The sequence below is a fragment of the Triticum aestivum genome, chromosome 3A, assembly GCF_018294505.1.
Source record: "Triticum aestivum cultivar Chinese Spring chromosome 3A, IWGSC CS RefSeq v2.1, whole genome shotgun sequence".
NCBI lineage: Eukaryota > Viridiplantae > Streptophyta > Magnoliopsida > Poales > Poaceae > Triticum > Triticum aestivum.
Window position 1 is genome coordinate 685902881 of NC_057800.1, and position 12714 is coordinate 685915594.

Sequence of the window (12714 nt, forward strand, 5' to 3'; positions counted from 1 at the left end):
GATAAAGGTCTTCGTAGAATATGTGGGAGCCAATATGAGCATATCCAGGTTCCGCTATTGGTTATTAACCGGGGATGAGTCTCGGTCATGTCTACATAGTTCTCGAACCCGCAGGGTCCGCACGCTTAACGTTTGATGACGATCGGTATTATGTGTTTATGTGTTTTGATGTACCGAAGGTAGTTCGTAGTCTCGGATGTGATCACGGACACGACGAGGAGTCTCGAAATGGTCGAGACATGAAGATCGATATATTGGAAGGTTATGTTTGGACACCGGAAAGGTTTTGGATTAGTTTGGGCATTTTCCGAAGTACCGGAAGGTTACCGGAACCCCCCCCCTCCCGGGGGGGGGGGGGGTGGCGCTTAATGGGCCTACATGGGGTTTAGTGGAAGAGTGAGGAGAAGGCAAAGAGGAGGGGCGTGCCCCCAAGCCCAATCCGAATTGGGAGGGGGGGGGGGCTTTCCCTCCTCTCCTCTCCCCCTTCATTCCCCCTCCTAGGAGTAGGTTCCCTCCTTGAGGGCGCACCATGAGGCCGGCCGACCCCCTCCTCCCCTCCTTTATATACGGGGGAGGCGGGCACCCCATAGACACACAAGTTGATTCTTAGCCGTGTGCGGTGCCTCCCTCCACATATTTCCACCTCGGTCATATCGTTGTAGTGCATAGGCGAAGCCCTGCGTCACTAACTTCATCATCATCGTCACCATGCCGTCGTGCTGACGAAACTCTCCCTCGGCCTCAGCCGGATCAAGAGTTCGAGGGACATCACCGAGTTGAACGTGTGCAGATCGCGGAGGTGCCGTGCGTTCGGTACTTGATTGGTTGGATCACGAAGACGTTCGACTACATCAACCGCGTTACTAAACGCTTCCGCTTTCGGTCTACGAGGGTACGTGGACACACACTCCCGCTCGTTGCTATGCATCACCTAGATAGATCTTGTGTGTTCGTAGGAAAATTTTGAAATTACTGCGTTCCTCAACAATAACAAACACCCTGCTCAATTTGTTCGAACAAATACGCACGAGTCGCAGTGGCTGGAGCTGTCCGCCTCGATCAACGTAGTGTACATTATTTATACTTCCAAAATACTCTAAATATACGTGAAACATTTGAAAATAATAATAATCAAGCATTTGAAAAAGGTAAATGTGTATATAATATCATATATACAAAAAATATATACAATGTGTATGAAAAATGTTAATCATGTATTTGAAAATTTAATCAAGTATTTGAAAAATGGTAATCAAGATTTTAAAAATGTTAAATGTGTATAGAAAAAATGTCTTTTGTGTATACAGAAGTTGTATGTGTATATAGAATTTTTGATCATGTATTTATAAAGTGTTAAACTTGTATAGAAAAAACATTCTTCATGTAGCTAGAAAATGTTAAACATGTACAAAAAATGTTAACCATGTGTTGGAAATTTTTAAATGGCAATCAACATTTTTTTCACACACAATATATATTTTTTGTATACAACAGAAACAATTTAATATACATGTTTAATATTTTTTAAATAGCTAATTATATTTTCCTATTTATATGTTTTTGATGTTTACTTTTACTTAATGAGTCCTACATTTTTATACATGGTCAACACTTTTATATACGCGTTGACACTTTAAAAATATATTAACAATATTTCTCATACATACAAACCAAAAAAGAAACAAAGGAAATCAAAAGTAATAAAGAAAAAAAATCAAAGAAACCTACTGCAAAAAGAATGAAAATGAGTGAATCCGACAAAGAAAATGAAGAAAATCGATGAAAAATACAAAAGAAAAACCAAAGAAAAATAGAGAAAGAAAAGAACAAGAAAAATAAAGAAAAGAAAACACGAATGAGAAACAGATAAAGAAAACCTGAGAAAACCATAAAACTATAGAAAACCAAAGAAGAAACAAAAAACTAAAGGAGAAACGAAAAGAAGTGAAAAAAAATCCCATTCGAAGCAGGCGAAAAAAAGATAGATAGGGCAGCCGAGAGAAGAAGTCCTTCAGGCAAGAGAAGCTAAGGACTCGCCGCGAATGCTATCTCTCGCATTAAGCGAGCCCACAGGAACTCTCACCGCAAGCTTCAACAATAACAGGCCGGCCCACTTCAAAAGAAAATAGAGAAAAAGGAGCGACTTGAGGGCGAGGCTACTGCCTGGATTCTCGTCAATAGTAGGGCGAGTTGTAGTTGAGGCGAAACGAACACGGGTTTCTTTTTGTTTTTGTTTTTTTCTCTTTTCTTCCAAGATGTTTCTTTTCTTTTTTCTTTTTACTTTTTTAATCTTTTCATTTTATTTTCGTGTTTTTATTTATTTTGTTTCTTGGTTTTCTTCTCCATTTTTGTTTTTTCCTTTTTATTTTTTCTTATGTTTGTTTTCGTTTTCACTCAACATTTTTTTATATTTTAAAAACATTTTTTAATAAGTGATCAACATTTTTTTATACACGTTCAACATTGTCTGAACGCTTATTCAACATTTTCACATATTTTTTTCAACATTTTTTTACTTATTCTACATTTTCAAATACTTTTCCAACATTTTTCATATACTCTTTCAACATTTTTAATACTTACTCAACATTTTTCAAATACTTGTTCACCATTTTACAAATACTCATTCAACATTTTTTGAATATTTATTAAACATTTTAAAATACCTTTTCAACATTTTTAATACTTTTTAAACATTTTTTAAAGGGAAAAAATTGTTTTTGCCACTCTAGCTTTTGCCAATTTTGCTTATGCCACTCTAGAATTTGACATCTCACTTTTGCCACTCTTAACTTTTGGCAATACATCACAAATGTCATTCCATGGTAAAAACGATAATTTTTTATTTCACTTTTGCCACTCTTAACTTTTGACAATGCATCACAATTGTCACTTTGAAAATTTTGCTTTTGTCACGGAATGGCAAAAGTGATATATGGTCAAAAGCTAACAGTGGCAAGAGCGAAATGTCAAATTTTAGAGTGGCATAAGTAAAGTGGGCAAAAACTAGAGTGGCAAAAAATAAATTCTTTTTAAAATAATCATTAAACATTTTTTAATACTTATTCATCATTTTTTCAAATACTTGTTCAAGATTTTTCAAATATGTATATACACACACACACACATGTAGAATATTTTAAAGTATAAAAAGTACAAAAGTAAAAAACAAGAACAGAAAACAGAAATAATTTTTTTTGAAAAACAGGCCATGGCCTCCCGCGCGGCTTGGTCGGCCCATCTGGGCTCCCCCGACGCGAGGCTTCCCCCTGTCTCGCTAAAGCGAGAAATAGGGGCGCCCAGGACTCGCGCCATGCGAGATATAGGCCTAGTTTTTTTTTTTGAGGGAAGGTCATCATGGCTAGCTTTATTAACTTAGATAGGAATTACATCATCCAGAAGTTTTGAGACTAGACATCCCGGCGGTTCATCCGTCCAAGTACTAGAAGTCTTATTACAAAAACTATAATTGGCTAACACATGAGCCGCTTGATTTGAACTACGAAAGCAATGCTTAAATTTGACCTTCCCAATCAAAACTGAAACATCCACACATTCAGCAAAAATTGCAGCAGCTTCATCCCATCATCTTGATTGCCCCTCACATGCTTCAATTACGATCAATGAATCTGATTCCAGAATCAGCTTATGAGAAACTTCTCACACAATCAGCCGTTGAGTTCTTTTCTGAATTGTGGTATAAGATTATGGGATGGGCTATATGCTAAAATGTCCATAATGTTCCTGAACTGAAACTGGATGCTGAATTGCTACCACTTGAAACAAGACGAACATGTACAGAGAAGAACTACGTAGTAACCATGGCATCCATTCATCGGTCCATCCATCCATGTACAGAGTAGAACAGAGAAGACAGAGAGGAGATGAGACAGGGAGGAGAGGAGAGCTCAGCTGAGGCAACGACCTGAGTGAACTCTGGCGAGGCGGCGTTGGGCGTCGAGGCCAGCGCCCGGGCGGAGCAGCATCTGCGAGCCTCGGGGCAGAGCAGTGGCTTCAGGCGTCGTCTCCGTGGCCGGCGTCTAGCGGGCGGGGGCGGCGGCCCTGTAACCCTAGCGCGAGCGCTAGCGGAGAGGTGGGGGATCGAGCGATGGAGAGATGAGTCGTGCGACTCGTTTCCTGGACGCGGCTGTCCACCAGTGGCAGTTTCCTCGTAATTTCCAGCCCAAATAGGGGTATACTACCCTAAATCGAAGTGTTTTGTTTTGCGGGAGCGACTAGAATCGTGAGAAGCAAGGTTCCCAGAGGATTATCGATTGCACTACCGATTGTGGCGATCCTCGCATGATTTAAGACAATTGAATCGAGTTCATTTGAGCTTTTGATTTTCCAGACCAAGATTGTCCAAAATCGAGGAAAAGAACTGGGCCATAGAGTATGCAGTTAGTTTTTTTTTCTTTTTTTAGGGGAGGGTACGCGGTTAGTGCTGTCCTTCAAGCGCAGCCGGGCTTCAGGCTTTTCAAACGGGCCGGACTTGGGCTTAAAGATTGGAAAATTTACTGGGCCTTTTTGGGCTCGGGTTTCAGGCCTGAAACCCAACGCGGCCCGAGAGATGATCAGCTTGCTAGAGATGCCCAAGTGGTCCTCTCCTTCCCCTCCTCCTCACGCCCCTCTTCTTCATCACCTAGCCGGCGGCTGCGGCAGCGGGCCCTCCCCCCCAGCGGGCTCGATTCTTCCTCAGTGCCACCCCTCCCTCCCCAATGCACCGCCTCTCCTCTCCTCTGCGGTCGCTCCTCTCTTTGACGGCCTCTACTCCGCCTAGCTGGTGGCCGCTGCGACGAGTTTTGCCTCATAATTCAGCTGCCCGTCGTGTTTGCAGGTGTGTTTTCTTGTTCTATGCTAAAGTTTTCACCTTTAGTTGGCTGCTATATTTATGGATCTGGATTGTGGCCCAAAATTGGGTCTTTATTTATCATTCTGTTAATTTTTTAAGGCAAACGGGATAATCTCTTAGATTATTCAGTGACTCCCAATACAGAGAAAAAAATGCGGAAAGAAATAGAAATGGATTTCAAGCTTAACGTCATGATTTCAATCATGACTGATGGTACCATCTTATTTATGCCAGATGATGATATTGGCCTTTTATGCTCTTTGGTGATAGATTTCCTCATGGATCTCGTAGCATGGCCAGCAGCAGTGGAGTAAAAGGCTGGGATGAACAGATGGCTGGTTACCCTTTTGACGGTGTAGTTCCTATGGCTATATTTCCTAAAAGCAGCCATCATGATGGTTCTATATACAAGGGCAGGCATGCATGGAAAAAGGAATATCGCATTGCAGACCGTAACGAGAGTAAGTGATGTATATCTCTTTTCCTGATATATTTCTGATAGATTTTGATGTTGCATGTTTACTTTTACAAGTTGAATACCAGTGCATTGCCAGAAATAAAAGGAAATCTCATCAAATGGTACTCAGGGATGCATTTTGGTATTTGCAAAAGTAATAGACAGCTAAACTGTTGTGACCTAAGCTCTTGCCACTGTTATCTTAATCATTGTTGTGATTCATTGGACATTATATCCTGTCCAGACTGTTTTGGCTGTTCGTAAACTATTTCCCGGCCCACCTTTACCTACCCTCCCCTCCCCAAGTTCCTTTCTTTTTTCTAAAATGGGTTCAGTTCACTTCAAATGGTATATCTTTTTTTTTGCCCCTCATAATTTTTTCTTTCAAAATTTGTGAGGCGGCATCATGTCCTTCCCTGAGGAATATGTTCATAACTTCTCATTCTTTTTAGCATGTACTAGCAAAGTGACCGTGTGTTGCAATGAATCCATATTAATAGAATATACGCTCACAGAGAAACCGACCTTGAAAGCGTTGCCCTACTAGAAATATCGTTAGTTCTCCCCTATATCTGAAACATTCCATTACTAACAGCTTAGGTTTCATCCAGATTTTGATTTCATACCATTGGAAGTACCTTAGCTTTCACCCCAATTGTTCTGCCATAGGACAACCTGTCCAAAGAAAAAGAAATACTCACCACTTAATCTAGTTTCTTTTCATACAGAAACTTATGAGTTTACAGCTATGTTTTTAAGGTGACGCTTCGCTTTAAGGCGCTTGGGGGGGGGGGGGGGGGGGGGGCTCGACGCCTAGGCGACTAAAGCGGACGCCTAGGCGCCTAAAGCGGACATATTTGCAAAGCGTTGGGGGGCGCCTCGTCGCCTAAGCGTCGCCTTACAGACGCCTTAAAAACATAGGTTTACAGCAAAGTCCCTTAATGTTAAATTTGGTAGATTACATTGGAAATCGTGAACGACAATAGATTTTTGTTAAATGATCAAAAGAACCCAACTATTCACTTGGATATCACCATGTCAAAAGTCAATGTAAGAAGAAATTATCCAATTGACAACATGAATTCCGTCTTAAATCATAAAAATTGAAAAAAGAAAAATTTAAGTACAACTTGAGGCCACCTTAGGCAGCTGAAACTGAACCTACGGCTTGAATGGCGGAAGGGGTGAAAGTAAAAGGGCTGCTCTATATTAAGCATGACTGATGAAAAACATCCGATAACATCACCTTGTAAAAATCAGTGTAAGATGAACCTCCTTTTGCAAAACAAATCAAACTAAAGGTATTATTTTCTCTCTCAACTATATCTTCGTATTACTTTATTATTTTTTGTTCATAAGATGTTTTAAAGAGTACACATTGATATTCTTCCAAATAAAGGCACCAACCAAATACGTATGGTACAATGGCAAGTTAATTGGCACCTACTTATTTCCTTACAATAGCTATTGTTTTAAGCAAAATTGAATATAACATATCTGTCTAAGTATTAGGATCAGTTCATTTGAGCAAACATATATTGCACAAGCATGGCATGTGAAAGGATCTTAATGGTGATGACTCTTGAAATTCTCGAAGAAATCAGTTGAGATTTTACTAATTTCAAATTACAAGGTGCCCAGATTGAACAGAACAGATACTATTGTATTTAGTAACAAGCATGGTGCAGAAGTAAAAAAAGAGACATCATTATTTTGTGTTTATATCTGATTTAAGCTTGTTCAAATAAAAACCGATGTCCATTCACCAAGTTCCACAAGCACATACATGTCACTTGCATATTCACATAAACAGAGAATGATAGAAAGGGGAACATCTTAGGCTGACAGTCTGTATTGATCGTGGCTCAGATGCATGTATTTCTTAGACTAGTTATGCATATATGTTTACCTAGAAATTTGGAATATACATAGAGGGCTAGATGCACGTTCGCACCACTGGTGCTTGCTTATGCGCCACCAATCATCCTCCATCCTCCTTGCTTATGCATATATGTTTACCTAGGCATCCGGTAAAGCTGCCTCATCCTCCATGCGGATGATGCTAGGTTGGTCGACACATGCGGTATCTTGTCCTCAGGCTTGCTTCACTCTTCCCTATGTGGCATGCCGCCTACACCATTGCCAATGGGTCTCCACCACTGGTCCTAGAAAATGTGACTCTAGCACAAGAGAAGGACAATAGACGGTGAATGGAACCTTCATGAGGCGAGAGAAGGTCAAGGGACGAAGGAAGGGGAGGGGCAAACCGTCATTGCTAGGCATCCCTGCATTTCTCACAGGTGGCAACAACTTGTGTTGAAGCAGTGGATGAGGGGACGAGGATGGGCTCATTGGTCGCCGGTGATGGTGGATCGAGGGTGGTGGTCGGTGGTAGAGGTGGAGCCGTGCATATTGGGCACGTTAGCTTTTTTTTGCCCCGCCGATTGGACTCGTGCATACGTGGGTTGGGGCGCTGGTTTTTCCTTTCACTCTGGTTTTGTAGTGTTGTTTTCTTTTTTGCATGGTGGGAGGACAGCCGGTGAAACTCTCTGTTTAGGGTTTGTGCATACATGGGCTAGGACTCTGGTTTTCCCTTTCACTCTGGTTTTCGCAGTGTCATTTTTTTGCAGTGGGAGGACAAACAGTTTGGTTTCATGCCTGGGAGGTCGACCATGGAAGCCATTTTCTTGGTACGACAACTTATGGAGAGATACACGGAGCAAAAGAAGGACTTGCATATGGTGTTCATTGACTTGGAGAAGGCCTATGATAAGATATCGTGGAATGTCATGTGGTGGGCCTTGGAGAAACACAAAGTTCCAACAAAGTACATTACCCTCAACAAGGACATGTACGATAATGTTGTGACAAGTGTTCGAACAAGTGATGTCAAGACTGATGACTTCCCGATTAAGATAGGATTGCACCAGGGGTCAGCTTTGAGCCCTTATCTTTTTGCCTTGGTGATGGATGAGGTTACAAGGGATATACAAGGAGATATCCCATGGTGTATGCTCTTTGCGGATGATGTGGTGCTAGTTGATGATAGTCAGACGGGGGTAAATAGGAAGTTAGAGTTATGGAGACAAACCTTGGAATCGAAAGGGTTTAGGCTTAGTAGAACTAAAACCGAGTACATGATGTGCGGTTTCAGTACTACTAGGTGTGAGGAGGAGAAGGTTAGCCTTGATGGGCAGGTGGTACCTCAGAAGGACACATTTCGATATTTGGGGTCAATGCTGCAGGAGGATGGGGGTATTGATGAAGATGTAACCATCGAATCAAAGCCGGATGGATGAAGTGGCGGCAAGCATCTGGCATTCTCCGTGACAAGGGAGTGCCACAAAAGCTAAAAGTCAAGTTCTACAGGACGGCGGTTCGACCTGCAATGTTGTATGGCGCTGAGTGTTGGCCGACTAAAAGGCGACATGTTCAACAGTTAGGTGTGGCGGAGATGTGTATGTTGAGATGGATGTGTGACCACACTAGGAAGGATCGAGTTCGGAATGATGATATGCGAGATAGAGTTGGGGTAGCACCAATTGAAGAGAAGCTGGTCCAGCATCGTCTGAGATGGTTTGGGCATATTCAACGCAGGCCTCCAGAAGCTCCAGTGCATAGCGGACGGCTAAAGCATGCGGAGAATGTCAAGAGAGGGCGGGGTAGACCGAATTTGACATGGGAGGAGTCTGTTAAGAGAGACCTGAAGGATTGGAGTATCACCAAAGAACTAGCTATGGACAGGGGTGCATGGAAGCTTGCTATCCATGTGCCAGAGCCATGAGTTGGTCGCGAGATCTTATGGGTTTCACCTCTAGCCTACCCCAACTTGTTTGGGACTAAAGACTTTGTTGTTGTTGTTGTTGTTGTTGTTGTTGTTGTTGTTGTTGTTGTTGGAGGACAAACTGTTTACAGATTTACAGTAGTTGAGACTTTTATATCCTAAAATGTTAAGCAGGTTTAGGTGCTCCCAACATATGCAAATAGCCATGGTAAATTATGAAATTATTTTATAACACATGTTAATTATGTTATCTACCATTGGTAAATAATCAACACTAAAAGAGGACGTGTAGAAAGATAAACGATTTTTTTTCATTGAGGGGTGAAATGATCTATTTTAATAGTTTTTGAACCCAAGTGAGGGTGAGAAGTACTTTAAGGAGTTATGAAATATTTGAAGACAGTAAAATGGGGGTGTACCTCATTGGGGGAGGTGCCCCTTGGACAACGAGTCGCGCGCGGGCGCGTTCCAGGCTTGGCGCGTGGTGCTCGCTCGCTATCAAGCCGAGCCAGGAAACGGGAGCGCCCTGTTCTGTTCAATTTTTCTTAGTTTGTTCTACCGGTCTTTTACTGCACGTTTTTCTCTGGTTTTTATGTGCTGCGTGGTTTATGTAAGTTTGCTGCAAGGATTGTGCAAAGTGTACTGCACGGGCTGTGCATCACAGGTGTGCTTCACGTACTGTAGCGCATTTAGCACAGGTGTTTTTCTCCGCGAAGCGCAATTGTGCTTCACTGTGAAGCGCAGCTGTGCTTTGCGGTAGGGGAGTACAGGTTGCATGGGGGTACAAGTTGTACTGAGCAGGGAGCACATGGTGTACTGTGCAGTGAGTACAGGTTGCACTACATGGATTATACTGCTTGTGGGGTACTATAAGTACGTTATCACGTGAAGCACAAGTTTGTTATATTTGGTAGTACAAGTTATGTCTGAAAAAAGAAGTTCGTTGAAACTTATCTACATGGGATATAGTTTCGATCTTGACGCGAGGAAGACAATGCGTGTAATTTGGACGCACGGTTCAAGAGATATTTCATTTTGAAAATCGGAACTCACAAAAAAAGCATACACAGCAACCCTCCCATCCCCTTCCATAGAGAAAACGCACCAAAACTCCCTAGCGGTGCTTGTGACCACCAGAGAAGTTTGGGGTAACCTTTGGAAAGGGTACCCCTTACGCCTTAACTAGTGATTTCGGTAAAACTGGACCTTTTCCTTTCTGGGGTGATTGAAATTACTCTCTTTTCTTTGTGTTCGCTTCAAAGGAAAACATTTCGAGGGAGCAAATTTACAGTAGAAGAATATTGATATTTCCCTTAAGGCCTTAACTAGTGATTTTGGTAAAACTGGACCTTTTCCTTTCTGGGGTGATTAAAATTACTCTCTTTTCTTTGTGTTCTCTTCAAGGAAAAACATTTCGAGGGAGCAAATTTATAGTAGAAAAACATTGATATTTCCCACTTACATGAAAAAAGTAAAAAAAAAATCAGTAGAGACATCAAATCCTCAAGTGGCATGTTTACTTTACACATGGCAAGTATTGTTTATTGTATTTATTTCCAATTACAATGTAACTTGTATTTGTTTCGTGAAGCTTGGTTGGAGCCGATGATGTTAACAGATCCCTCAGATTGCTGCATTCTCGATGGAGCTTGCATGCAGCATACACCTAGTGGCATGTTCCAAATTTTCTCATTGAAGCTGGCTAAAATTCATGTGGGTTGTGGGCCAGTAGAGTTGTACGGATACATTGCAATGCGGGATGATCTGGATCGATTGCTTAACTATGTGGTCAGTTTTAAAAGGGATGATCCCATCATCGTGGAGCAGGTGCACATCCATACTTATCTGTAATTATTTTAAGGGATGAGACTACCGAACACCCCCAAATATTGTGGTTCATCTACTTAGCCCCCTTGAGTATAAAAGCAGGGATTCTGCCTCTTAAAGTGTTCAATACTGTCTATATCGTTCCTGGTCAGGGTTTGGAGGTGGTTTCTGGCCACGTGACCTGTTAGGTGAATGCTGCTGCATGGGCAAAATCACCTCCTAATCACCCCAGGGAATGATTTAGCTATACATTATTTCAGGGGTCAAATACCTGTATACTTGACGGGGGTAAGCAGACAAACCTTTTTTTTCCTTTTTCATTTCAACAAACTTATGCAACTAATATTCGGAATTTGAAACAAAATGAAATAAATATAGTGGGAGCCAAATTTCCCTCTCTAACACCGCTATGTATTTACTAACTATCCAGTTCAATACATGGCAAAATCTTATTTATCCATTGTAAAATATCCCTTGAAGTAAATATTGGTGAAGTGAAACGTCATAAGGAAAGTATTTGGCTTTAGATATGTCTTACTTTTATATGGAGAGCTACTTAATAACAATGACTTTGTAGGGTTCTCTCATCAACATGTCTGGCCCTAAGCGAGGGATAGATTCACATGGAAATATTTTAATCGAATATGACATGAGGATCAAGACTGCAGAAGAAGAAAAACATGACCTACAACTGATTGATGGTGCATCAATAATAGTCAGCAAAGACTTGCAGAACTGTCACACATTCACCAGTCGCATCTATGGCGATTGTGGAGCAGTGGACTTCACCGCATCACGCCTTGAAAATGCAGTTGAGGCGACTCTAGAAGTTGTCATCTCAGAAGTGCAAAACAGTTTCAATTTGTGTCTCAGCTGTTTTACCAGTGGGTTGAATGAAGAAATCCGGCTCTTCAATGGCACCATTGGTGAGTCATGTGGCTTAAAGAGGTCTGTGGTTGCTGTAGTTATAGCTTCTTGGATGACGTTGAAGTTCAAGTTGGGTGCGGAGTCATCCAGTTCTGCTGAACATCATTGTTCCTTCATAGCCAACAACCATGGGATTTTTACTCAAAAGATGAAGACTGACTTTGCGCTACTCTCAGTGAAGGTGACTTGGTCGACTTTGCCTCGGGGGTCTCATGCTCATTCTAGTTCATCCCAACCTTAAGTAAACTTCGTCAAATAGTGTGTCTGATGACCGGGGAAGAACTTCAAAGACTTGGTTATGCCGTCAAAGAGTCGTGGACTTGTGCCAACAATCAAACACTTACTAATAAAAAAAGTGTCTGTCTAAATTTAGGTGTGCCAAACCTGGATTGTAATCAAACTATTGTACTCCATAGTTTGAACTGTCTAGTACTAGTATATTTGGTTCAGCCGCCATGTAAACCATAGTGGAGAAACCTTCGGCTAGAGTATAATTTTTCCTATCCCTTTTTAACTCTAGTTACACTCGTACTGCCTCCGTCCTGGTGTATAGGACATGCGCATGGTTCTAAGTTGACAATTTAACTAGTTAAATATATATTATAATTTCTCCGTAAACTAATATAAAAGCATTTAGAATACTAAATTAGTAATCTAAATGCTCTTATATTAGTTTATAGAGGGAGTATGTTAAAACAATATGTTTAGAAGTTACATCTTCATATGAGTCGTAGGATATACTTTTAATGACATATAACACATACTCCCTCCGTCCGGAAATACTTGTCATCAAAATGAATAAAAGAGGATGTATCTAGATGTATTTTAGTTCTAGATACACCCCTTTTTATCCATTTTGATGACAAG

The 12714-nt window shown here is 41.3% G+C and overlaps 1 protein-coding gene across 1 annotated transcript; it reads left to right on the plus strand.

The window, feature by feature from the left end:
- The first annotated feature begins 4626 nt into the window (after positions 1-4626).
- LOC123063214 (uncharacterized) lies at positions 4627-12435 on the plus strand. Its single transcript, XM_044486957.1, has 4 exons — positions 4627-4837; positions 5123-5313; positions 10685-10920; positions 11498-12435. The coding sequence occupies exons 1-4, from the start codon at positions 4719-4721 to the stop codon at positions 12086-12088; spliced, it is 1137 nt and encodes a 378-aa protein (XP_044342892.1). The 5' UTR covers positions 4627-4718; the 3' UTR covers positions 12089-12435.
- The last annotated feature ends 279 nt before the right edge of the window (positions 12436-12714 follow it).